Here is a 27887-nt window from a genome sequence, read left to right as displayed (position 1 = left end):
ATTCAGTGTTCCCATGATGTCACATGCATTTGATGCTTTACCATACACACAGCTCATTGGCTGTGGCTGTCATTTGATTATAATCACCTGTTAATGTATTACACAGTATCTTACCACCATGCCTCACTAGAAGCTTTGTATTTCAAACCAGAGCAAAATGAAGCTGGTGGAGTTGTAATACTAAATAAACTATAAAATGAGAGCAGAACAAAAGTAGAGTGAAATCTTTGATTCTTGGACAGAATATGATCACCATAAATACAATATTCTGGCACCTGATTTCAATGTGTCATTTCTCTTACACTTAATGTAAGCTTAAATAAATGTGCTGAATTTAGCCATGAGTGTTGTGATTGTATTAAGAATTGGTGATATGCTGCAGACAATTATGGAAGGATGTATAGCACAGATGTTTTTTATTAGTCAAATTGTCACAGTGTTTTGTAAAGGTCAGCAGTGTGTAATTTTTAGATTTTATATATAAATTGATTACATTTGAATATCTGTTGTTTTATTATGTTTATTAATAAATTATACTTTTACATTAATGTCTGCATTTGTAACATTCAGTTTCCATACCTTTTAACTCTGTTATTGTTCTAATCAACACAGCTGTGCCCAACTCTCCAGCTGTGAAATCAAATGATTAAAAACTGAATCAACATGAGAGACGATTTATCTCTACTTCATAAACAATATTGTGTGGGAAAAACCAAAAGAACAAGACAGCAAGCAGTCTTATCAGTTATTAGGTGACATGAGTGGTCATTTTTTTTTATTATATCCAAAACACGGTACACACTAAAGAATGGACTGCAAGAGAAAAAGTAGGAGTCATAAAAAATGATACTGATTCATGAGGTGCTATGTGCCTAAATTCAATGAGACATCTATGATTGGAGGTGCTAACTTGATAACCCCAATTACATATCTACTCACCACCACCTTTTTCCTCTAACATGCAACAAAAAACAGCTGTAACAGATCCTGTGTACTGGTAGATTTGTGCTTCATGTATTGCAGACTGATGGTCGCTGTTCTTTATATTGTGGAGGAACTGCATAGATTAAATATGGACCTGCTTTCCAGCTGGATATACAAAGGAACTAAAAAAGAAATGATTTAAAAATACGTGACCTAGATCTGATATTGTCATTGTCGGTGTTAAAACTGAGGCAGATCTTATCTGATTATTCTGTTCCTCTGTAAATCTATCCAGTTATTTAGATGGGATTTCACAGCTGAAAATCCCCTGCCCTCAATTTTTCAGTACCTTTATTACACATGACAAAAGGTAATTGAGAAAGCTTATTGAATTCAAGTTTGGCAACAAATGAAGCCCTTTTGTCAGTGGGGGTGTAGTAACTCAATCCACTGAGGACAACAATAGGTTAGCTATCTTCATAACCTATTTAGAGAGCTCTTTTTTTAACGTTATCACAATAGTCGGGGAAGTTCAAAAGGAGATCTGATCGTACCAGGAAATGAAAGTGGATCCCCCAGTCAACAGGCTTTTAACAGGCACATTTCTCCTGGCATGAAATCGAACACACACACACGCACACACACACACACACACACACACACACACACACACACACACACACACACACACACACACACACACACACACACACACACACACACACACACACACACCTTTCTACTTCATCCAGTATGTTCATATACTGTGTTCATAGTTTGCCTTTTAGGTGTGATGTCATCGTGTTCTGCCCAGTGAACTGCATCGCTCTAGCATATCTTCAGTCATCTTTGAGCCCTAGGGCCAGTAGCACAGGGAGCCCGGCCCCCAGGACCAGAGTGAGGCTCTCCAGGACCCCCAGGCGCCCGCGCTGGTAGGCCTCAGCCCCGGTGTGGAGGGGAGGCGAGTGCTGCTGTCTCCTGCTGCTGACCTCAGGCAGAACATGCACGGTGGCCACATAGAGGAAAGTCCCAGCGGAGAAGAGCATTCCCACACCTGTCACACAGAGCTGGTTCTGGTAGGAACTGCCGGACTGCAGAGAGAAGACAAACGCACTCACACATCACATAATGCCAATCCACCATCTGGTCTCTCAGTGATGTAATGGCTGTTTTTTGACTCTGCTATCACAAGATGATTGGTTTGTGCTTCTCACCGCATGCAATATGAAGTAAGTGGTGATGGCAAGTATAGGTGCTGCAGCTGAAAAGGCCAGTAAATGTCCCTGTATGTGCTTCTTCTCTACGCCTGCATGCATCAAAAAGGAGACCAAACCAAAAGCGGAAGGAGCCTAGAAGATAAGAAAGTGGGATATGGTTTATTTATTTAGTTAGTTATTGGTACTATTTCACTGTGATGTTCTCAGGGGAATCTCACCTTGTGCAGAATCACAGCAAAAAACACTATGACTTGCACCGTCACTTCAGGAGTGGCCATCGCTGCACCCAGAGCAAATCCATCAGCTAGAAGCAGAACAAATATCTCGTTACCGGTCACAGCAATCTACTTTTACACGAATGCCTCTCTTGTTCCTACATCAAATCATACTTGAGGCTATGCTATGCACTCAGACAGCTGAGGTCATTTGAGACCAGGGTGAAGCAATCACATGGTGAGTCACATGACACTCAGAACAACTCCAGTGTTATGTGGGGATTTTTCCAAGCTTATTACTGAGAGCAAATTTACAACTTCCTGGAATTGTCTCCACTTAATGTCTCGTGTCCCTTGATCAAACACAAACTATAAATGCGAGCAGCTGCTATATGTGTGCATCATATTCTGTGGGAGTGCAAGTGTGACACGTATGTAATACCTGCAGCATGAATGATGAGCCCCAAAGTGGCTGTGATGCTGGTGCTGCTACACAAACCAGTCTGCGGGTCTGGAATGAGACATTGCAGACATTGCGGTGATACGACAACAAGACAAGACGCTGGCAGAGCAGACGTTCTGCAAAATGAAGCAGACGTGGAGAGTTCTGATGAACAACTTGCCGTGCATGGAACAGTAGCTTCCGATCTGATCCACCACAAACATGAAGGTGAATCCGACAACTAAGGCCAAGCCGATGAAGAAGCGAGGCGGAGGGCCCGTGTCTGAGGGGGCCTCCTCCTGACTGGCGTTCAGACTGAGTGGTGCGCTGGCGTTCGGACTGAGTGGTGCACTAGCATTTGGATTGACCGGTGCACTCGTAGTCGAATTGAGTGGTGCACCAACATTCGGACTGGGCGGTGCAGCAGCGCAGGACGAGACTGCGGAGAGAAGACAGAGAAAAGCAGGATACTTCTGAACAGATCTACATCAAAGACAATGATGCTTATGCATATAGGAGCATGAATTAGATCAGCAAGCCCCTTTCAAAGCTCCTTTCATCCTGATGTGCTCTCTCACCATTCACCATAGTGGGTGTAAACACAGGCATACATTTGGTCAGAGTGGCGTGGGGCTGCTGCTTCATTCTTACAGCACATTTACACATCTCCCTAGAGAAATTATGAACATCTGGCGGGACAACCAAGCTCTGACTCAACACCCATGGCAGCGGCTTAGAGGGGGAACATGCAGGTGAATGGAGCGCCGGGATGGCAAGCAATTTTAATTCATTCCATCCACGTCTTGTTTTGTTTGGGGGTGCGCTCCTCACCTCTCCAGGACTTCTCCAGTAAGTCCACTCCCTCGGGGATGATGATGGCCAGCGCTGTCCCACACAGGAGTCCTGCCCCCAGGATGGTGACATACCGCAGTCTTTTCTGGGAGTCAAACACACAAATGATTACCGGGTTTCTTTGACAGATTCCCTCTAATTTATCTCTCCGGACACAGCAACAACTGGAGTGATGTTACAATTTCCCATGCCAATAAAGAAGAAACACTGTTGCAGTGCAGCTCAGTCATGTGAGCAAGTCCTCGTGAATTATTGACTACAAGAACAGTGCGTTTGAAGGAAAATATATAAATAGCCTACTGTTAGTGTGCTTTTTACTGCTAGTAAAAACATTTTGATATCATTATTCATCATCACTGCTGCGTCGGAATGATTTTTAGACTGCATGGGAAAGAATCCCGGCTGACTTTAGTATGAGGAAGTTGAAAGCATGCGAGGAAAACAGAAACGTTACACTTACCTCAGACATTGAGAACAACAGTGGAATGAATCCCAATATAAAACATCCTACAAACATCGCAGCCGATATACAAGTAATAGCTATTCCCCCGTCCATGGCGAAGTTTTTCTTTTTCTGCTTTTTCCACAAGTTTTAATTCAGTCCCGCGTACCTTGTGCCGGTACACTCTGATCCCGAAAACACAGCCCGTCCGCCCGTTCACATGGTATCGCTGTGTTTACTTCGCTGGACTGTGAAGGACGGGACTGCCATTCTGCCGTTCCACGTCGCACCTCGGTTTGTTTCCCTCTACTCTTTTACAACAAACATCCCTCCCAAGCAGCACCCAGTGTTAGACACTGAGAACTGCAGGGACCCAACACCCCCCCAACCTCTGGCTCCGCACGTCTACCTCAAAGCTCCAAGCTGAGGTCCGGGGACCCGCAAGGGGTCGTTGAGATTTCAAGGAGTCCCTCCAACGAAATGTAGCCTAGAACAGCTTGATTTCACTCATTTGAGGTCAGGAGAGCGAGGACAATATAGAAATGTCTGTTCTGATAAGGTTTCACTCGCCCCACTTAGAATATGCGCTGTTGTTCTGTACCAAGTCAACCACAATCTCAGAAAAAATCTTATAAAATGGAGGTCTGTGAGCTAAATTGTATCCATTGGAGGGACTAAACAGAAATATAGAGACTCACACTGTCAGCAACCTTGATTAAATACAGATTTATTGTTCAAAGAACTGGGGGAAATGTACAGATAAATATGTTGTACAGACAGCCCTTTGGGAAGAATGAGACACTGTCAAATGATAAAGTTGGGATCTGCCATTGTTAATCCTACTATCTAGCAAAGGCAGAGAACTAAAAAAAAAAAAAAAAGGCAAAGCAAACAAAAACACATTCAAACTGTGTACTGTTTTGAGAAGCAAAGATATTAGACTACCCCTGCTCAAGAAATTATACAAACAAGTTGAGAACTTTCATTAGAGAGCACTTGGCTGTTTACAAAAACAATCCGTTCGTTTCCAGTCCCACTGACTACACAGACCTTATGAAGATCATCTCCTAAGAGAAAATAAAATGGTTTAACATAAGGATGAATTAATACACTAATGCTAGACTTGTGACAAATGGAAGAAACAAAGACTACTGGAAATCGTTGCCACCGTCAGACTGACAAATGTAGATCTGCACCCGAATTAAACGCCATGACTTGTGACTAGACACCACTAAGTTTTGTTACATTATACAAAACCTTCAGTTCCCGATGAGATATTTCCCCTTTCTTTTAAAAGTTGTAATCAATCACATTTTCTTCCAGTCGGGGAATGAACCTACATTTAGTGTTTTAGATAGCAAAAAAAACAAAAACAAAACAAAACTGATTGTTAGAAGTAATTAATTTTATGCTAAGTATCTCCCTCAGAGCTGTACAAGTTATTTTGACAAGAAACATTCAGAGATTTCAAGACATCTCAGAGGTATAAAAATGAAGAGGTATAAAAATAAAATCACCTTGTCATGACTAGAAGAGCACCAGAGTCAATGGTGTCAAACAATTGTCTTGTTAGTACCATAATAAAGTCTTCAACAAGGGATAATCTACCCATGGACAAATTATGGCAGCAGTTGAGGATCACCATGTCTTCATCATACCCACAGGGACGTGCCCTTCTCTGTCAATCATATGAGTGAAAGTAAAATTAGTGCACATTTCCCACAGTGGTTCTCTGAGCAGCTAGATAGTACATCTTTCACCTTATGGTCCAACTGGTCCATAATGACTGTAGTGATAAACTTAGTCTGCAGCAACGTGCCTCGCTTTACCAACAATCCTATTAGTGTTTAATGGGGCAAACTCATAGCGGTGTCTTGACAAAGATGGTTTATAAAAAAAAAAAATTTAAAAAAAAAATGACAGAACAACCCTTAAGAAGCTTGATAAATCCTGAGTCAGTTCATAATTGTGCAGGCACTACATTGCGCTGTAAGATTTGTTACTTGGTGTATGCGTTTGTACAGTATGTCTTTGTCTGGGCCGTTGCATGAGCCTTCCTGATAACACAAAAGAAGCTGCTCGGTATGGCTGAGGCATTACCCAAATTTGTGATGAGAAATTTCTCAGACACATCTAATCCACATGTTTTACTATGACGTGTGGAGTCTACAGTAGCACAGCATGTCTACAGTCTACAGTATCTAAGGGACAATGTTAGACAAAGCTGTGGCAGAGGCCTTACAAAGTTGGTAATTAGATCTGCAAATGCAATGCAGACTTGGGGAAAAACACAACTAAAAGAAAAACATAATGGAGACGTCATCATCATTTTGCTTTCAATGGGCAGGACTAAATAATTTTCTTAGTATACAAAGTAAAGCTAAGCTTCAATGAGTGAGATGAAAAATGTATCAGTACCTAGTGCACTGATCTAACATCAAGACTCCCTCTTTTGCGCGGCCTGGCCTAAGATTTGATATGTTGTCACCAAACTTGTGCAACTTCAGTTAACCATTCTACAACTCAGCGCTGTTTGAGTAATGGCAACTAGGACATTTTTAAAACGTTCAATGACCATTGGAACTTACAATATGGTACCTACAGGATGAGGAGTCTTCTACAAAAAAGTCATGTTAACATTGGAGAGAACTAGACAGAAAGGGCACAGTGACAGGATGTAGATTATCGCAGTCTTAAAACTATCTGTAGCCACCTAAATTGAATGCTAATTTCAAAGTTGGCAGAGGCCATCCACAATGGAGACACGTCACCCACCAAGCCATGAAAATCTTAGACAAAGATGTAAACATCTGGACAAAGAGTTACATATGAGAACAATGGTGGGAGAGATGCAGAGAAACTATCTCAATGTGAATCAGCTGAAACCAAGCCCCGAGACCCAGGAGGCCTATCTCTCCATCTACTGAGTCGCACAGAGGACTGGTAGCCTCTCGGGTCCCGTTCCATGTCCTCTTTTGGGGGCAGTGAAGGGGTTTCCCCCCCTTGGGGGCCCCATCAGGAGCAAAGTCCAACAGCAGTCCCAACAAAGGCTCAGAGGCTGAACTGAACACCAAAAAGATCATTATCAAGGTTGAGTGCCAAGATGAGAACTATCGCCATCCACAGTTTAGGGGTGTATCGATCTGTCTCAATAGCATTTAAAATTCCATGCCTAAAAATAAATACCATGTCAAAAAAAGGCTATGTTACAAATCCAGAGTTTTGTAGCTGTACAGTGTCAAAGTGTCCAAAGCATCAGGAGTGTTAGTAGCAGTATTTTGTTTTTGTAAGTCTTACACAGGGTTGGAAGAACCGTTCAGTGACCATCAAAGCTGCAGAGATCAGGCTAACTGTTTGTGTGGACAACTCCTCTCTTGCTCTCCCTTCTCTTCTCTTCTCTCTCGTAAGCTGCTTATTCAGCTGCAGCATCTAGTGCAGATAATTAGGGATACTGGCAATGGATTATGGGGAAATCCCTCCACCCTCTGAACTTGAAGGCATGCCATACTACCATACTTAAAACTCGAGCTTATAGGAGGGGAGAAACGCTTGCCACAGCACCCCACCAGTGTAGGGCACAGAGACAGGTCCTCTTTCAAGTGCAATAATGTTAAGGAAATACAGACAGAAAATCAGTCCCCTTACATGACAAGGCAAAAAAAGAAAATCATTTCTTCATCTGTGTCTTTCCTGCATGGGTCCCTGTGCAGTGTTTTGGGGCGTGCCTATGCTATATCAGGAGCAGAAGGATGTTGCTGTCCTTGCTTTGTCATCAGAGTAGATTCCCTCTGAACTTTCATAGAAGCTGTTGATGTAGTGAGTCCCGGTGAAGGAAATGAAAGAGTCCATTAGCAACTATCCGTTTAATCCTTAGTAGATAGTGTGCCTATGTTAGTGTCGTCCCTCGATGGAGGTTGAGATGCCTTGTAGAACTGCTGCTTCAGTTCCTAGTTTAATTCACATATTCAGTGCACTCCTCAAGTATTTTTCTGTTCCAGGCAGCATCAGTGCCGCACTTCATTATCAATGAGGCTGTCTTCACCGGACTGGAAGTCCTCGTTCAGGCCATTTCCAACATGGATTATTTCCTCGTCCTGCGAGGACCCCTGACCGTCATCCTCACCACTGCCTGAACCAACCTCATCTGAATTTGGGTCTTGTAGTACCTGAGCAATGTACATCTGCTGGAGAGGAGAAAAGGAAAAGAAATAGCACGTCAGAGTCCGATATACATATTCTGAACTCGTTCTAAATTGCTACCAAATGTGGTGGTGCGAATACAAATGTTTAATGATGATGTCATAAATCAAACACATTCAGATACTTACTGCTGACTTGTTGGTAGGAGAGGTACGCACTGGACGCCCATTCTCCAGCCCATCCACGTCCTGGGTGTCAATCTGGGACAGAGAACAAACAGTTGACATGAGCAGCTGAATGTAAGAGTGGTGAGTAATATTGACATGGTGAATTTAGAAAACATGAATATTATGCAAAAGAATACAAGGCTGATTAGTGTGTTACCTTGTAGTTGTGAGCGCTGAGATATTTAAAATGCCCAAAGCAGACGTGAGAGAGGCAGACAATGATTGTGATGATCAAAACTACAAACGTGAACATGGATGTTGCAGCTGAAAAACCTGGGGGAGAAAGTAGCAGAGCACTTATTATATATAACAGATGCTTGTACTTGAGCATTGACCAAAGTACCAGTTTTAGGCATATGTTAGGACACAAGTGGCCTGTAGGTGGAGCCCTCTTCTTACCCGTGCGAACGGTGGAGAAGAAAAGAAGCCAGAAGAGACAGAGAATTGGGGCAGCCACTACTTGGTTGACCGCCCCAGAGTGGATCTTCTTGTCCAGTTTGGAAGGCAGGTAGGCGTAGTACATGTTGTACCTGTCCGCTAGGTGCTTCAGCAGCATGTACATCAGCCCTGGGCAGGGGAAGCAGACAAGACACTCAGTGGAACTAATCCTATTAGGCTTGATAAGCTTCTGGATAGAGAGAGAGAGAACAGAACCCCTATGTGCTCCCTGCCTTAGTCTTATAAACAACACACTACCATCATGTAAACTTTAGCAGCCAGCAGATCTAAACTGCATACGGTAGTAAATAGCGGAGCTCACCGAAAGGGACGATGATTGGGCAGGTGATACTGTAGGTCATGACCACAGTGAAGACGCACATCATCCAGGCGTACGCCGCTCCGAACTGGAACTCATAGGCTTGGTGCTGTGGAGATATAATGTGACGGGATATTACACAAAAACAGAATGCAAACAACCTAATTTTGGTGCGTTTCACCATAGTCTATGTGAAATTAATGTATATGTGTGGAATGTGATATTGTGCTACATTGATTCAATAAAGTAAATAGTGCATAATATAGTGGGTTAAATTAGGCCGTTATGTTACTATTGTCAGTTCAGGACCATTTCAAATTCTAAACTGAATTGTTCTCTTTTTGTTAACCAAAAGAGATTTCCCCGACAACAAAAGCAAATTTGAAACATGCAACCAAACCGAATTACACTAACTAATGATAGGTCACAATGCACCAATAATGTTATTACTAAGGAATCAAGGATGGCTATAGTCCAGCTGTAATGCGAGAAATTGGTTGTGCTCCGATGTGTTCTGCTCACATGTCCAATCACCTGCCTTACTATAGCCTGGACCACACTAGTTTGTAGGGAGGAACTGATTTAGAAATACTTCAGTGCAAACCAAGATGGTAGGCCATTGTAAAACATCAATACCTCCAGAGGTTTTGCTTCCAAGAAATAGAAGAAATCATGTCTGGCTGATTATGACTTTGAAAAATCTCTTCAAGCTGAAATCAAAGCACAGGTACCCACTTAATATAAAGTATGAGTATAGCCTGAGTTTGGCCACATCAGTTAGTTTCCAAATCATTATCAATGGAGCAGCTTCAGAAATCTCCACATTACAGTCTTGGCTCTTTCATCTTCAGCTATGGAAGAGGCTTGTTCATGTACACAAGCTTATTCTACTCTGTCCGAGGTCATGGAAACATTTTATTTCCGATTCAGTTTTACTGTAAGAGATTAATTATCCCAGCGGAGTAGCGTTATTGTAATATTCATAATTTGGATCCAGGACTGATTTTAACTTGGTAAGCACGGGACACACTGACCCTCTTGACGTTCCTCCGCTCGGCAGCAGAGCGAGCCAGGCAAAGGCGGATCATGTACATGAGCAGACCAGGGATCCTCAGCAGGTCCATGGCGTTACCAATGAACGCAGAAGCAATGACGTAGTTCACGAAGAAGGCTCCGTTGTCAGGAAGGAACACACACCTACAGAGGAGAGGAGAACGACAACATCACTGAAGGCTGAAGTCTGGACCTGTATCCATGAAGTCTGAAAAAGGTTAGACGCTGATTATTTATTTATTTTAAACTACTTGGAGTGCCAGAAAGGTGGGGTTGTCACATCAGACACTTCAATGAAAGACAGGAAACTGACATTTCAAAGCATTGGAATTTCCCATGACCGACAACTTGCCTGACAATATCTGAATTGTCCTAATGCAGTAAAGCCCATGCATTTGGTACTCCAAGTAGGTTAGCAACAACAAGCTATTGATGTGGATCTCTCCTTCTTAGACTTTTTTTTTTTTTAAATCACCAAAAATAAAATCATGTGGTAATCAACATTATCCAGCTAACTGAGCCAACATTATTCAAATAACTGAAATTTCTGACCCTTTTGACATTTTACCGTGACACGTAATGTACCTTAGTTAGATTTCTCTGGAGCTTAACAACATAAATCAACTTTTCAATGTTCCCTACATTTTACATTCTTTCAGCAATGGGGACATTTTACATACAGCTAGAAATATAAAAATAATCCATTCCACCATGCAAAAAAAGTCCATGTTGTTGCCTTGAACCGTCGTATTGTTCAAACGAATATTCCCACATCACATGAACACAGCATAAGCTGCAGCCACATTCATGAAGGAAGGGGCCTAGTAATAGCAGAGTGTGACATAGAAGAAAAAAGAAAGATATAAAGGAGAGAAATCCAATCAATATTCAAGATTTTCCTTAGTTAACGTATGGCCAACATCATTTGTTAAAAGGTCCCCCCTCCACTTTCACCCAGTCTGGTATATTTGCATTTTTACAGCCGTATCTTGTGCAACTGGCCTGGTCTCCCAATTCAAATCAGATAATCATCTCCCCTACAACAAACACATGAATCATGAATCATTTGGTTGCCCAGGTCTGATCTTTACAATACCATATGACTTGACAATTGAGCCTAAATCTGCACTCCTACTCTGAGAAACTTTAATAAAGTGGGACCTGAGGGTATAACTAGAGACCAGATGGCAACTTTAGGACATGTTGTGGTATAATAATATAATAACTAGACATCAGAAAAGATTAAGGTCCAGCACATGGCCACCACAAAAGCTTGAAGATATAAAAAGTATAGCACACTGTTCAACAGCTTGCTTAAAATTTCCATTAAGATTTCAGGCGAGTCCTGATATCATCTGATTAATAGTTTGCAGACTGCAGCAAACAGATATGCACTGGTATTATTTATCCAGGTGTATAAGGCTCCGTTCAGAGTGGTGCAGAATTTTTACTTGAAGGTTCACCATGGATTCATGAAAGCCATGCTACTTACTCAAATCTCACTGCAGCATCTGCCAAGAATCTCTTGTCAAACAGCCAGCGGAAGAAAACATCCAAACTGCAAAGATACAAAACCATTATTTGAATTCAGGAAATGAAAAACATAACCTATTTAAGCTGACACAAACAAAGACACAGCAATTGATACTCTTACATTTGATTGTATTGCAGAGCTATAAAAAAGACATGCTGTACCTGCTGAGTCCCAGGGAGGGCAGCAAGAGAACCATGAAGATTAGGAAAGTGTAGCATTTATGCATCGTAGTCCTGTTCTCTCCTGACCTGTAGGACCAAGAAAGATTTTGACACATGAAAAAAAAGACAACAACACTCACTCTCTCTCACACACACAAAACACAAACAGAAAAACAGAGAATACCACTGTTAACTACATTCAGCAAACAGAGTGTGAGATTCAGAGTCTTGGTTAGGGACATACCGGGTCCAGTGGGCTTCGAAAAAGGCGGAGTAGTACACAATGGTGGGGAGCAGGGCGGAGAAGGCCCACAGCAGGAGGGTGGGGAAGAACTGGGTGATGATCGGATTCTGGAGGACAGAGAACAGAGAGGTTTAGAGATGATGGACATGCTGTGCCCAGATCGTCGAGTGGTGAAGCCTCCGGCCTCTGCATGATGGATATGCTTAAGGACTAACAATCGTTCATTAGATTAGGTTGATTCTTTCTCTGAAAGCAGCGGTACAAGTAAAAGGGAAGCACTCACATTCAGGTACTCCACAGGTTTGGTAACGTTGAACTTGTCCATGGTGGAGATGATGATGGCCGGGGTGGTGAGGAAGAAGAGGAGGAGGAAGAGGACACAGTTGATGATGAAGCAGCGGAGCCACCAGGAGACTCCTCCCACTGACAGATGCTCCCTGTGGGAACAAGGTCATGCAGCGGTTAGACTGACACTGAGCGATGACCCGTGGCTATGGACACAGCTGGCCAGTAAACTGATACTGAAGCTCACAAATCGGTTAGTCATCTGGACTGAGACTGTCTCTTCAAAGTGGGCTGAAATCTACGTATTCTTCAGCCTGATAATAAGAACATTAAAAATCAATAAGTCTCCATTTGTATAGCTCTCGTTGGGTACTTGCATTACAGACTTAAAATGCCCACATATAACCACACTAATTAGTGCAGTTATGTGCTGGATATTTATCTACAACCACAAACCTTTGCTACAGAACACATTCAGCAGTTTGTGGGCAGAATGCGAGATTTAATTGTGTTCTTCTTACCAGTAGACATTTTGTGGATCAGGGGCGTAGCTGACAGTCCAGCTGTGTATGTGGAGGTTAGCGCTGAACAGAGAGGACTTGGGCTCCCGGCGACAGTGGCAGCCCTGACACTTGCAAGCGTTAAAGTCCTTTAGGATTCTGAGAAGGGACATCCATCCAAACAAAGGTCAGAAGTTACAGTGGGACAAGAGCCAGAGAACATGCCAACTCAAAAACAATCTCACAAATATGGATTCATAGGTTTTACCACACACAAATGCACTTACATAGCAGTCATGGCCTCGTTCTGGAAGGTGACAAAGGCCATTCCCAAGGGTTTGCTGTTGACCTTCTCTTTCTCCTTCCTATATTCCTCCTTCAGTTTTGCCTCCAGCTTGGTATAGTAGCTCACAGCCTCTTCCTGTGGGAGGCATGAAAATCTAGTCAGGATCTGATTTATTATTTTATTTTTTTAAGGTTTACTTGAATCGCCACAGTGATAGTGAGTCTCCCTGAGGTTCAAACATGAGGTTAATTGCATAATTAATTCTTAGTATGTGGGTAGAAACATCAATGTCAAACTACAACTTGTCTTCTAGATGTAATAATTGTGTAAATAACACTATAGTCCTTTCGAATGAGATGAGAAAACATGATCAGCTTGGGTACATTTCACTTATGTAACATGGGCAGTGTTCAGGACTACTTAAAATCAGACTAAACAATCTGATATAAAATAGTTGGTGTTACATATTGGCAACACTTTCTGGTCATAACAATGCCCCTGCCTAATTTATTAACTATATTATGAATGTGTGTGAACAGTGGTGTTCCCCATCAAAAATTAGACCCATCAACTTGGCTGATTTGACTTGATGAATAATTTCATGAGCAATCATCAGTGTCAAACCTGGTTCACTGCACGCTGATGTAGCATTAAACAATGTGGAGTATTGGCATATTGTGCTGGTTTGGCATCTTTGATAATAGAGGGTAAATCAGTAGTTATGGTGTAAATTTGCAGCATGATACACACCACACTTGAGACTACTAGACTCAGAGTCTTTGCTGAAAGAGATCACTGTTGTGGAACCGGCTGCCGTTTAGTTTGTTAATCAAAAGGTCATGGTCAGTTACATCAAAAGGTAGCACTAAATTCTAACATTACTGTACTCACCATACTTTCCCAAATCCATTTTCCTCATCTAACCATCTAGTATGTGACTCGTGGCCTTACAGCTATACATACACACAGCTGGCGTTGCTGCTCTTAATGCATTACAACGTTATCAGTTCCTACCATTTCACAGTTTATTGACCGTGGACGCAGCCAAATGTGTAAAAGTCAGTACAGGCAACATCATGATAAACACCATGGCTAACAAAAATACAGGCTAACAATATATAAAATAGATGTTTAGATCTGGTTCACTAATGATCTGAAGGTATGTGGTTTCGATGCGTTACCCTGCTGACATGTTTTTCCTGCTTAGCCCCACCTCTCTACAAATATCTATATGTTGACAGGCAGATGCCTTCCTCATTAACCCTAAAAATGCTGTCAATATCAACTTGCAAACAATGGCAGATAAACATATATGGAGCCCATCTAACTGCAAATAGCATTTCATAAGTGGGTTGTGTTGTAACCAAGTTATGGTATGAGGTATCATTCTGACCTGCTCACAGCCTTTGATGACGCAGCAGCAGAGGTGTCCGCAGGGCTTTGGGTTGATCATGGTGGGGATATGCTCCTTGGCCTGCAGGTCATTGAAGAACTTCTTGCTGCGCTCCGTCTTCTTCCTGCATACAAAACCGTCAGCCGTGTCACACTACTACTTTACTAACAAAGTCTTGTGACAGATGGGACACTTTTCAAATACGCCCAGAAATGCTATGAATGGGAGGACAAACACACACACACACAATATATGGTAATTCACAGACTGTTACCTTTCAGAGTTAAGGTACATCAGCTTGGCCACATTGTAACAGATACGAGCCTCTAGCACAACGCAGTTTTCATACGCCTGCCTATGCAAGAAGGGGAGGGAGGGAGAGAGAGAAAGATTAGATCACGTTTCTACAAGCCTAAATGTACATGCACTTCAACGCATTCCTGACAACAGCAGCAAAGTGCACTGAGATGACATATCATCTCTACAACACTACTACTGCAGCAGTGCAACAGTCACAGACTGCTTTCCTCAAGATGAGTATTCAAATGTGTTTGTATCTTGTTCTTTGGGGGTTTGGGGATTCCATTAGAGAGGGTAGTTCAGGGACAGACGTATTGTTGGAGTGTAGGGCAGAGAGTGCTGGAGCAGAGGTAAGATTTGGGTTAATACTATTTGGCCAAGTAGGAGGTGAAGCAACCACTCCTTCCCCAATCTTAGACCACCCTGACACATGACTTGCATAATCCTGCTCATCTGGCTTCTATTAGGGACAATTACATATATAGGCTTGCCATTGTCTGGTCCCAGCCAAGTCAAGACAGCCCCTTTTAACAGGAAGAGTCATGGCTCTCATAAAGCCTAATACTGTTACTGCACAGCTTACTGCTATGCCAACAGAGCAAGTGTGCCATTTTTTTTATTAAGTGACCACTATGAATTCAACATTTTGGTATATAAACCACAGAGAAAGGAAACCGGTGCTTACTCAAAGTGCTGCTTTATGTGCTTCTCCTCTGCATATTTGGAGATTCCATTGACGAATAAAGTGCGTTTCACCTGCATGGAGATTAAGACAGGGAAGTAATTATCAACAACATTCAAATCTATGCATGCAGATGGATATGCTTTAGTGATGTCGTGGGAAGGTCAAGTGTCCACATATAGGTAAAGCAAGAAGAGTGTGGGGTGTGTATGTACTGAAACCATGCCACCCACCAGGTCATCCTCTCTGTAGTGCATCTTGGATGTGTGCCGTCTCATGCTGTACACCGTCAGTAACAGGTAGAGGAATGCAAAGGTGGTGTGCAGCCATAGCAGTGTATCACTGGGAAACACAAAGGGTACACAGGGTTTGGTGTCACTCTTAGACACTCAAGATAATATCTGAATGTTTAAATGAAGGGACGGCATAAGAATTACTCACTTGACATCTAAATTCGCTATAGTGGTTCGCCCAAAACTGTAGGCATTGTTTTCTGTCAGAAAGATATAAGAAACAACACATTTCACTTCATGGTAAGATGGGGCTTGCATTGTAACACTGCACACTATAAAGCAAGGAATGTGGAACATAGTCTAATCTGGGAGGAACAGTACATTTGGTTTCCATTTCCCATTAAGCAGAGATAATGAAATGCATGTTTTCATAGAGGTCAGAAGTAGATTCATGTGATACAGGACAAAGACTACAAAAGACCTCTAATTAAGGTAGGGGTTAACCCACATTGGACCAGCATGGTAAAGACTATAAATACTAATTAATAAGAGGTTGTTGAAAGTTTGTACAAATTTGATTATCAATAACACGTGCACTCTGATGACAGGTAGTTTAGAAAATGTTATATTTTATCCAATATTGCCATTAAGGCAATAAAACGGAAGATCAAATGATTCTATCTCTGAGGCTTAACTTATTAAAATACATACAGTATACTGCAACATGTCAGTACAAATGGCTAAACCTTACTGTAAAAAAATGATTGAGATATGAAGTGCCAGAAACGCCAGTCAGCAGGACAGGAAATTAACTTTTGCATCCAATGGTCACAGTTGCAAGTAGAAAGAAAAAAAAACACCTGCCACTTTGACCATTTTATTGGCTGAAAAATTGAGAAAACTGGCAATTACCCCCAAAATTCCCCAGAAGTTGTCTGGTGTTAATTTCTCATCAACTCACCAAGTAGGTTTCCAGAGAAGTTAACAGGCAAGACGATGCCCACAGAGAGCACCCCCACCACTACCAGCAGGCCGATGATGTGGCGCTGAAAGGACAAGTAATGCACTGCATCCTCACCACACTTCTCCCTAATCTCCTCGTCCCTACGGAGAGAACCAACAGAAGTCAGCGACTCAAGAGCATCTCAACACACACACGATAATTTCGTAAAATAATTTTCATTCAGTCGCATCCAAGACATAATATTATTCAGTATAATCAGCTTTGAGCCACTTTTTTCTAACGTCCGCTATGTACTAATCCAATAGATCGTAGATTGACTCACTTGATGCGGAAGATGGCCGTCAGCCAGGAGCAGAAGCCCTAAAACGGAAGAGGGCAGAGAATTGAAGGCGTTCTACTAGTTTTCACATGGAGCACACCGTTAGATGAAAGGGCACCAAGTCCAGGACACCATGGAGTTAATCCTGTAGGAACAATGGCCTACTTACTGTGTCTCTCTGATCAATGTCCACCGAGCTGGAAACTGAGGTGAGGCGCTCGTAGCGTTCAGGTGTGTCTGACGTCATGGCAGAGGCCACGCTGCGCGACACAAAACACAACACATAGCATTTGCATGATGTGTTACACAACTCTCCAACACCACCACATACGGTAAGGGGATGTTAGTTTTTTCTGTCTCAGCACACTGGGATTATCATCAGTGTGGAAGAGTCGAAAACATAACACACACACACACAGAGAGACACACAGAGAGACAACCACACGCACGCCCTGAAATGGACTGAAGAGATTCATCCCTGTTCATCCTGTGTGGACACAGGATTTGGGTCGGTAAACCAGCCGACCACAGGGACAATCCTGAACCTCTGCAGTCCCATTCCATGCAGTGCGTCAGGAGGAGTGGAGCTAGTTTACACAGGTTCAGTACACCATCACTGTCAGAGCAAATTTGGGTGGTGAAACAGAGTTAGGAGGCGAAGACTGGGTGAGCTCTAGAGAAGACGGCATTCACAGAGGAAACAACAGAAACCCAGCGATCAGCAAGAGACAGACTCACCGACCCCTGTCCAGCAGAGCCTTAGATTCTACAGCACAAAGATCAGGGTAAAGTACACAACAAATTTGATTGTACTCCTCAAGGAGGTCATGTCAGATATTGTGAATTTCTATTTAACTGGAAAATATGAGCTGGACACATGCTCTGCTGGAATTCCTACGGTGTTAAACTACATTACAGGATGACGTCACCTGGGGCTCTATAAGATCTCTAATGGAATGAGGAGAGAGCCGGCGGCTATAATTCACCGTCAGCCTTCCTCTCCCGCATTCCTCTGAGAAATGGGGACGGCTCATCTCAGCTCTACCAGACACAGTTGAACCATGTTAGGGCCTGTCTACAAACAACCACAGATCAGGTAAGCATTACCTCTCCTTGCAAGCATCCTGCCTGTGCGCCTCATGCGTTGCGCTCACACAGAAGAAGGCCGTGCTTGACAAAGAGGTCAACACACAGATTAGCACACACAGATCTGATTAGGACGGTGACAGAGACAGGGACACCCAACAGCAGAAGTACAACAGAGTGATAAGGAGCGGGGGGAGAATAATTAGGGGCCTGGCACTGGGAAACGCCTGGAGGAGGAAGAGAAAAACCACTACAACACCAACAGTGAGAAAGAAGCTAAAACCCACAGCGGCCTAGGCAGAATGGAGGAGAGTTATGAGTTAGATAACCGGACAAAGGGTAAGGGAGAGAAAAAAAAAAACAGGTAGTGAGACTACGATATGGGGAGAGAACATACTATTCCCGATCATCCAGGCGGCTGTAGCGCTGATCCATTCTTCTGGTAAAAAGAGAGAAACAAAATGTGCTCAGCTTGGTTTAGAGGAGGAACTGATCTTGCTTGCCGGTATGGTTTTCAGTTTAGAGAAACTGCTTTTTGATGAGCTCAGACAGCGGTGAAACATTTCTAAACATCATGCAAGTGTACTGTATGTCAAAGAGCTATCTGCATATTACACTACAAGCAGTATACTAACACAGCTGTCTATCCACTTTGGCATACATTGCCTGAGTCAACAACAAACAAACAAAATCCACGATTTATGTAGCTAGGATATCAGACCTACAAAATCCCAATCTTATCAGGTGATAACGCTCAGCCTTCCGGGAATGACAAGACATTTCAAAAGACAGACACTGAAGTCAGCACTTTCTGGCAGTGTCATGAGACAGCGGTCTACATTTTCTGTCTGTTACAAAAGTAACCCATGCTGCCCCTTCCCCTTCCCACCCGCTTCTCTACTCACATATGCAGCTGTACAAATAGCGAAGCTGCAACATCAGACAAACAAAGAAAGTGGATGTAGGTGATGGAGCACTGTGTCATGTAGTTTCTGGGGTTGAGAGTCAAAGAGGCCTGAAGCAACGTCTGATCTCTCTCCCTTCTGAACTCCATCCATCCTCCGCTTCCCCCTCTCTCCCCCACATGATATAGGAATTTAAAAAGGAGCAGCTGAATCAGTCCTTGTTTACAGGCGTCTCTCTGGCTCCTTCCACAGAAAACTTATGTCCCTTCTGGTTATTTGATCATTATATATATATATATATATATATATATATATATATATATATATATATATATATATATATATATATATACATATACATACACACACACACACATCTCATTCAGCCTGGAGCCTTTTTTGCAGACATCAATCTTAAAATACCTTAATTTATCTGGCAGCATATCATCTTATAATAGCGGGGGAACTACAGCCCATGTGTCTTAGATGCAGACAGTGGCTTTGATGTGGCCTGGGGAAAGGCACTCAAGGGAAACTGATGAAGTTACTCATGATTTGTTTGTTTCTTGTTCCTCCATTGGAGCTACGAAGCCAAACACGTGACGATGTCATGGGAGTAAAACTGCTGTTCAAAGTGGAATTGCTGACATTGACCTTCCTGTCTGCGGTACCAGAGTCCTACACCTCAGTGCGTGCATCCCTAGTGACATCTGCCACAGTCAGAAAACTCTCCACTCGCAGAATGAGCATGCTGAATTTTGCAGTATCAACCAGGGTCAAATGCTGCTAAGATTTTGTCTTTGGCAGATAAATCGACAATGGGCACCCGCCACACTGGCCAATAACTTTTTGAGACGATAACATCTGAATGCCTCGGTTATATACAGTCTTTGATGTTTGCCTGTTGTCAAACTTTGTCCCTGCGGACCACCTTTCACGCTCTCTGACCGAGGCCAATCAAATCAAAGCAAAACAATGGCTCTGTATCAAACAGGCTCCTGATTGGCCGCCTGTTACGCTGGCTCTACACAAAGTGGTAGTCTCTAAACTTCGGCAAACCTTTCCTGCTGTTTCTCCGCTGCCTGGATGGTTAACTAGCTTGACGTTACTTGAGGATTAATATCAAAATGTTAAACATAACTTCAACAGAGTCTGTCTGTGTGAGTGTGTGTGGAAAGGGGGGGGACGCTTCAAAAGGTTCTCTTAACTTAAATTCTGTTGCACTTCATGATGGATTGTAAACTATTGTATAAGGGAATAAGCAAGTGTTGTTGTTTTTTTAAGTTTACCAGCCCATGGCAGGTTAGCCAAAAACGTTTTTTCAGACACTGGTAACTACTGTATGCTAATCATGCTACATATATCCAGCATATTTATCACATATATGAAGAACACTGAGATGCCAACACACCAAACTTCAACCATACTGAGACAGAAAGAGCACGTTGGCCATCATGTTATTGATTTTCATGATTTGCTTATTTTAAAAATCACCGATGTCAGCGTAGTATGGGTACCATTTTACCCCACTTCACTTCTTCCTGGACAATATTTTCAGAGAGTCTATTCCTTAAAATGCAAATTATATCAAGGCATTTTAACAATTCTAATGCTGGAAAAACCATTTGCCTTATAGTTTCAAAATTCAGAATACTGAAAAGGTCTACTGATTAGCAGGTACAGGATGTTGGAGTTTTCAAAAAGAGTGAGAGTCTTGGCTTACCTGTCTGCATCAGTCACCAGTGCGAGACGCCCATAGTCCCATGCCACCTTTCGCAAGACGGAGAATACAAACAGCAGCCCCTAGAAGAGACAACGGTTGTCAAAACATCTCATCCCTTCACTTAGTACACAGAGCTGGGAGGTGACCTATTATATACTGTATTCCAACAGGAATCACGCAAACAAGGTGTTGACCATTTAATAAAACCCCCTCAGTTCTGGTCAGTGGCCACTGCGTTCGAGGGACAGAAGGACTCACCAAGAAGCACATAAAGTCAAGGGCGAGGACAGTGGGCACCCCTCCGAAGGGCAAGCCCTGCAGCACAGTGCTGCGGATTCGGGCTGAGTAGCAGAAGTCCTTGGAGGAGTTGCTGGACTGCGCCGTGGGGCAGTTCCCCGAGTCGGAGCATGCTTGAGCCCCCCAGATGCCCATCATCAAAATCAGCGCTTGGTGCATCACTCACTGCAGCATATTGAGTACCTGTAAGAGAGGTAAGAGTAGCATATTATACTGGGTTGTTGCCTTTGCTTTCTGGTCACCTTGATCAACCTATATTGTCTAACAAGTACTGATTCTGCACACTCTCACAGCACACAGACTGAAACAGAGGGAAAGGACGTGACCGGAAAGAAAGGGAGGCAGACACCAAATGAGATTCCCCATGAATGGCGATGTTAAAATTCACATTTTCTGTGTCTTCCTAGTGAAGCTGACATAACTTTTTGTATTCTGACAATATAGCATATGACATCTATGTCTTGTCGTCAGTCACATATTTTGTTAGTCTTGAAAAACATGCATGACCACTGAAACACACTTGTCTTAAACCATTATGCTTCTTTTGTTCCTTGTTTCTGTGTTGAAAGTCCACTCTGTTTCTACGTGGCGATGACATATAGTTCTTTCTGAATACAAGGAAGTGAATAGTGGGGGGTGAAAATTTGCAGCTAAGGTGTAAGAGTTAACTAGTTGTTGTTTTTTTTTTTACAACAATACAACTTCTACTTTCACTGTAATTAACTTTGAATGCCCAAGTATAGAAGAGTGAGGTGTGACTCACCCTGACTGGCTGACCTCAATTTACCTCTTGATGACCACGGCTCTGTGGGGATAGTGCCGTTGTAAACAGATACCAGTACTGCAGTGAGCACAGACAGTGCACTCAGTTCTCAACCAAGTACATCCATACAGAAAGGGGAAAGAAGGACAATCCAGCAGACCAACCAGCACAATGAGCTCAGCTGGAGCGTTACAATGTCACGGGCATCTAAGTGCCACAAGCTCTGTCACGTCTTCCCTGTGAGAGTAAACCTTTGAGTAACCATCCTCTTAAGAGGGATGCTTTAAGACGTGAAAAATAAATAAATATACTTTGGAACGCTAGCCAACTTGGTCAGGAAATATATCCACTTATGTAACCACTTAAACTACATAAGACTGAATTGGTAACTGTATTCCTAGACTTAGCCTGAATAGATAAAACTCATAGCACTCAAACAAACCAATCAATACCTTTAGTCATCCAGTGACGCATCAACACAAGCTTTGGAAAATGCACAACATGGTCTACACAAGCACTTGGAGTTACGAAATATCAGAGCTTTCCTGCTGATTTAATCAATTGTCCCAACAGAAGTGGTACAAGAAATACTTGTTCAATTCAGACATGAAGCCACACGACATGAGGCAGCACACGGAACTGACAATTTATAGGCTATTGCCAATCCTTAGATAAAAGTTGGATTTCATTTATTATAAATAGCCTACCTGAAAACTGCTTTTGTCCTTCCCCATCATGCAGAAGATGGACCCATACTATAGGATATTATTCATATAGAAGGTGTAATATGTCACACTGAACGAAGGGCTCAGGGAAGGCCAGGCTGTATGCTACTCATGAGGAAGATAAGTGGACGGTCTGGCGAGTGCCGGCGAGTGTGTTTGCACAGTCTCACTGCTATACTTGTGCCCTTCGACCCACTATTACCAGTATTCACGATGCTGCTCATCTGCCCTAACACTAACTCATTTATCCTCTCCCTGGAATGCTGTGACATCACTGGAGAGGGACGCTGCCGGAGCCGAACAATAGACTGATAGAGACCAGAGGGTTCAAATGGACCAGTCTCATCCCATGGAGGACACAACAGACCCCCCTGTGCCTTACATAAAAAAAACGACACCGCTTCACATCCTGGACCCATGGACATGTAGCCCGCTGGACAGTCAACACAGACATCTTAAAAAAAGAACATCACCTTAGCACAGAACACCTCAAAGCTCATTACTACACCTACGCTATAGGCTAGATGTTACATAATGTGTGTAGGCAGAGTAGGCCTGCTTCTCTACAATGCCAATGCCATGCCAATATTAAACTGACTCAAGTATACATAAAAAATGTTTAGTCATTAAGTAGCCTATAACAAACGACTGTGACCTCGGGCCCCAAAGTATCAGTTGTACTAATTTCTAAGTCCTCTATTATTCTCACTTCTCCCCTTCGGTAATATTACATTGATATACAGTACATACATACGTTCTCTTTCGCTCTTATGTAGGAAATACACAACGTAACAATACAAAACTGGTGGTAGAATACAGCTAAATATCCTATCTTAGACATCAAAAGATGGATGACAAACATTCTTGTCCTTAATGCAGACAAAATCAAATTGCTCATTTTAGGCCCTAAGGAACAAAGAAGTCAATTATCAGACTTCCGTGTCAGTTTCAATAGCTGTATGCTCAATGATTCGATCAAAAACCTGACCTTCCCCAAGCATTACGTGATTTTGTGCCACAATATAATGCTGATTTACTTCTTCCCTATAAGTGTACCCATACAGTCTTCTCACAGGATGCACAACTTGCTATTTCCTGCATACAAAAGAAAACAGCTGGGGTCAGAGCATTCCCCTATAGGGAACGAACTTCCTGCTGCTACAGGGAAACAGTATTTAAGTCCAGGGCTCCAGACCCATTTATTTAGTAAATCTTAATTCCAATCTTACAAGCTATTCCTTTCCCAAGGTTTACTTTCACGCAGTTGGTCATTTACTCACAGCCTGGTGTTGTTGGCGCTCTCATATTCACTTACAGATGTGCACACACACACACACAGGCCCCATTTCTTGGAGTTTGTGTTGTACTTGCTCTCTCATTTGCAATCATCTCTTGTTTTATTTAGCTAAACTTTTGTTTTTAACCTGTAGTTCTGTCTATTAATCTCTGTAAAGTATGTCATGATAAACCTATTTGTGTTATAAATATATTTGACTGGACAACTCTTGCCAGCAGTCAAGTAGACTTTAAAAGGCAGAACATCTAAATTGAAGTGGTGGGTGTACGAATGAACCATACTACTTCGGACATATACTTGAGCCTACAGCATGACTCAGCAGCACAGAAATACTCTGCCACCTTTCCGCCTGATGGTAGTTGCTATGGTACCATCAGTCTAGCATACATTCTCAAAATACAAATAAACATAAAGGGGATGAAGGCAATGAGGGAGAAAATCACGTTTGTCCATTTGAAACTCAATCTACAGCAGGTTTGCTGTTTGTTGCTACTACTTTACCAGGCAAAACAGTGTCATTTGTCTAATTGTCTAATTTAAAATATCACAGCAAAATGTCTGCCGGGGCAAGAAAAAAGAAAAGTAGTTACAAAATACAGTGCCTGCTTCAATTAAATTATGTAAGCAGCTGCAGTGCTTAGGACTAATAATATATGCTAATAATCGTGCAACATCCCATCCCCTTGAGATGACCCTAACCCTAACCACAACCGCTGCTGGCATTTCTAGCAGAGCAATCAGTTTAACTGGCTTTGTTCAACTCTGTTGCATTGCCCTATAATCCAGAAAAAGACTGGAAATCTTCAACATGATGAGGCAAACCTCACCGATTTAAAGACATGCTTATGATTATCTCGCTGGATAAAAGTCAGGTCAACCACTCCCCTTAAACTAGAAAACTGTTGTATGCTCACGGCTAACTGCCTTCTCTGATTGTGCAAGAGAGATTAGCTTCCTTTTAAATCAACAACAGCGTTCCACTTGCACTGAAAACACCTACTGACAGCGGTCAGGGAATCTTGGTAAAGCAAGGTCTAATCAAAACAGGATCTTTTACAGGTTGACAACACAGCGACAGCTAAGATTTACAACTGCTGCTTCACAACAGTCACCTCGGTAAACCTTTGAGGGTTAGATCACACATCCATCACATAACACACTCCTGGCTGTTTACTGTACAAGACAAAAAAGCTTCAGCCAATCGTGCCTTCTTAACAGAATTTGTCTCATCGAGTGAGTCACCACCATCACCCTCCTTTAGAGGTTGGTGGAAAACTCATATCAGAAATGTGAATGAGTAGTCTAGGGCAACTCACTCGAAATAACCTGTGACTTTAACGTGTTTAGGCCTTGGTTTTTGCGTGAGTTACAACATCTGATTGATTTCTGGGTGGGAGTCAGCTCAAAATAAGAAAGGAAGAGCACACCCTTTTAGCAAAGTGCCAACTATACCTGGCCTAGGTTGTCAATTCTCACAAATTCCTACACACATTTATTTACATATGACAAAATTATACTAAAATATCAAATAATAAATGATACAAGGAAACATTCGGTTGAATTCCTGATGAGCCCAGTTCATCTAGTGAAGTAGGCTAATTATCAAACCAGCCTTTACATTTGAGTACATACGTATTCTGTTTGACAACATTTTAAACTTGGCATGAGTTGGCCAACAATACTGAGACTTCCTTAGATAAACAAGATAGACAAGTGACTTGGCTGATAATGTAGAATTGCACCTATTAGCCTTGTGGGTATTAGCTTGTAAATCATTGACAATGCAAATACTGCTCAACACCTGAGCTATCACAGGATTATAATGATGTCAAAGCACTCGGTTTCGTAATCATGTCACAACAAATATGTAATCAGGACAACACATAGCAGAAAAAAAGTGGGGCAGGAAGGAGAAAAATGGGGAAAAAAGTTAATTCCTGGAGAAGAAGAAAAATCACATCACTGCTAAGAATCAGAGGTTCATGTGTACATGATCAGTTTTTATTGGAAAAATAATTTTGATCACAGTGAAATCAGACAAATTCAAGAAGTATAAAGGTGATCTACAGGCCAAAGTGCATGTTGGATGAATGACAAATAGAGGTTGCTAACTGAGAGAGTGTTATACCCATGGATGTATTAAACTAGGTTATACCCTAGAGAAAGCAAAACAATGGCTGCTCTCCATGGTTCGGCAGCAGGATCGTACTACACCTGGCCTCTCACCTCAAATCAGCATAATGAGTCAACGCACTACTAGACACGCCACAGGGCCTGACTCGGTGGTGAATAAATCCATCTAAAAAGAATGACATTATCTTGGACGGTGTAGGTAATCCTGCCATTGCAATTCAATTCTATCTACAAAAGACTAAGGTGGGTGATGCACTCCCTGTTTAGGATGTTTTTTCATTGCAAAGGGAAGACTGTCACCTTGAAGTCTCAAAAACCCCCAACAGTTACAGCTGTCTCCAGCTGGGAAGTGGGACCCAAAGTAATGAATTCCCCTTTAGCCAGCTAGGATTTTCAGCATAGTCAAGGTTATAAGTATTCAATATGTAGGATAAGTGGCATCTTCCTCAGTGTTAGAAACGGAATTAGTGAATCTTTGTATTATTATCTCCTATAAAATAGTGAATCTTTGTATTATTATCTCCTATGAAATAAGGGACTGGCTCTAAGCGCAAGTATGTCAAAGTGATCATTCTCCCTGAAAGGCATTCCATCAATATTTCATCCCAGTCACTCAACACCAGTGGGGCTCATGAATACAAAATTAAAACTGCTAACGGCCGTCTCATGTTCATCCCGTTCTGGGCAAAGCGAAAGGAAACATTAAAAGGACAGAACCAGATTGTGGCTAGTCATCATCACTCCGTGATAAAGCCCGTCTCAGTTAAACCTGCGAAGTGATTAGAGCTGTGAAACTGTCAAGATATTCTCAGGGCAATATTGCTCAACTACTGGCTTTGATAGCTATTTTATATCAGGATTTACTAATCAGTTGCGGATTATCTATTGCCATGCTAAATATGATGTAGCTAGCTAGGCAAACGTTAAAATTAACGTTAGCTGCATTATGTTATGTCTCTTCTAGTACCTTTCTGCCCAGGCACTATCATTTATTAACAGTTTAGAGAGAAAGACATTGCGGGCTTTCAACATCAACTTAGCTAGCATCAGCTTGCAGAGCAGCCTACATGGGCTTCTGGCTAGAGTGTGACATGCATAAATAAATCACGAATGCCACAGCTGCCACTTTAAACAAAACCACATAATACCTAACGTACGTAAGTTACCTTTACAACGCTGGCATCTAAGAATTAACTAGCTGCCGTTAACCTTGCTGCTGCATGGCTATCTAACTGATTAGTTTTGCTAGTTAATCTTAATGCGTTGTGCGATGTGTTTACTCGCTTATTGTTCTAACAGCTAACGTTACCGTAAAGTTAACTACAGCTAAGTAAGTAACGGTTCGCTGCCGCAATTGTATAGAAGAGGCAGAAACTACCATCATGAATGACCAGTAAATATTATGTTAGAGTGCTTAATTAGTAAACTACTGACTTACCTTGCTATGATACGCAGGGGCAGAATTTGTCAGCCGGTTAGCTAATGTGAGCTAGCAGTCAACCGTAACGTTAACGCTAGCTAACGTAGCTCCGCGATGTAGCAAATAACAGGTGGAGGCTATCTAACGCCCTGTAACTAATTCCCTCATCGAATTAAATAACGTTTGTTTTCCCTGACCACAACACCAGTGATGACCGCTAGCTGCCAAGCCAACGCTAACCAGTTAACGCTAGGTATACTGTCTACTAACGAGGGAGGGAGAAGTCGGTCTTGATATAAGCAGCTAAGGCTGTGTGTCTGTCAGCCGGTTTAACAACTATCGCTAACCAGTCCAACGGGAGGTGAAAG

General features: G+C 42.3%; 2 protein-coding genes across 4 annotated transcripts; both read right to left on the bottom strand.

Moving 5' to 3' along the window:
* Positions 1-442: 442 nt before the first annotated feature.
* On the bottom strand, positions 443-4242 carry LOC139910656 (zinc transporter ZIP9). 2 transcript variants are annotated; one of them, XM_078288796.1, is made up of 7 exons: positions 4111-4242; positions 3630-3735; positions 2980-3237; positions 2799-2867; positions 2360-2445; positions 2139-2273; positions 443-2015 (listed from the first exon to the last, which is right to left on the bottom strand). In XM_078288796.1, exons 1-7 carry the CDS (start codon positions 4204-4206, stop codon positions 1764-1766), a joined length of 1002 nt encoding a protein of 333 aa, XP_078144922.1. In that variant the 5' UTR covers positions 4207-4242; the 3' UTR covers positions 443-1763. The 2 variants fall into 2 exon arrangements, with proteins under 2 accessions (XP_078144922.1, XP_078144923.1); XM_078288797.1 differs by lacking the exon at positions 2139-2273.
* A 1234-nt stretch (positions 4243-5476) lies between these two features.
* LOC139910615 (mechanosensitive cation channel TMEM63B) lies at positions 5477-27863 on the bottom strand. 2 transcript variants are annotated; one of them, XM_071897949.2, is made up of 24 exons: positions 27538-27863; positions 21143-21364; positions 20885-20964; positions 18654-18695; positions 17340-17430; positions 17174-17211; positions 16849-16991; positions 16096-16147; positions 15888-15996; positions 15658-15728; positions 14947-15027; positions 14673-14796; positions 13281-13414; positions 13015-13152; positions 12492-12645; positions 12209-12315; positions 11965-12051; positions 11762-11827; positions 10251-10413; positions 9220-9325; positions 8859-9026; positions 8617-8732; positions 8421-8492; positions 5477-8273 (listed from the first exon to the last, which is right to left on the bottom strand). In XM_071897949.2, exons 2-24 carry the CDS (start codon positions 21338-21340, stop codon positions 8097-8099), a joined length of 2517 nt encoding a protein of 838 aa, XP_071754050.1. In that variant the 5' UTR covers positions 21341-21364; positions 27538-27863; the 3' UTR covers positions 5477-8096. The 2 variants fall into 2 exon arrangements, with proteins under 2 accessions (XP_071754050.1, XP_071754049.1); XM_071897948.2 differs by having other exon boundaries at positions 5477-8276; positions 27538-27862.
* Between the last annotated feature and the right edge of the window lie 24 nt (positions 27864-27887).

Source organism: Centroberyx gerrardi, chromosome 15 (genome assembly GCF_048128805.1).
Source record: "Centroberyx gerrardi isolate f3 chromosome 15, fCenGer3.hap1.cur.20231027, whole genome shotgun sequence".
Taxonomy (NCBI): Eukaryota; Metazoa; Chordata; class Actinopteri; order Beryciformes; family Berycidae; genus Centroberyx; species Centroberyx gerrardi.
This window is presented reverse-complemented; position numbering and strand designations above follow the sequence as displayed.

What these genes read in the sequence shown, in the direction of transcription:
- LOC139910656 (XM_078288796.1), bottom strand. Translation starts at nt 4,206, where the DNA reads ATGGACGGGGGAATAGCTATTACTTGTATATCGGCTGCGATGTTTGTA. An exon ending in GCTCATCATTCATGCTGCAG is followed by an intron (nt 2,446 to 2,798) that starts GTATTACATACG and finishes TTCTGCTTCTAG; the next exon opens with CTGATGGATTTGCTCTGGGT. An exon ending in TTGCTGTGATTCTGCACAAG is followed by an intron (nt 2,274 to 2,359) that starts GTGAGATTCCCC and finishes CTTATCTTCTAG; the next exon opens with GCTCCTTCCGCTTTTGGTTT.
- LOC139910615 (XM_071897948.2), bottom strand. Translation starts at nt 21,340, where the DNA reads ATGCACCAAGCGCTGATTTTGATGATGGGCATCTGGGGGGCTCAAGCA. An exon ending in CCCAATCATCGTCCCTTTCG is followed by an intron (nt 9,027 to 9,219) that starts GTGAGCTCCGCT and finishes TCCCCTGCCCAG; the next exon opens with GGCTGATGTACATGCTGCTG. An exon ending in CTTCTCCACCGTTCGCACGG is followed by an intron (nt 8,733 to 8,858) that starts GTAAGAAGAGGG and finishes TTTCTCCCCCAG; the next exon opens with GTTTTTCAGCTGCAACATCC.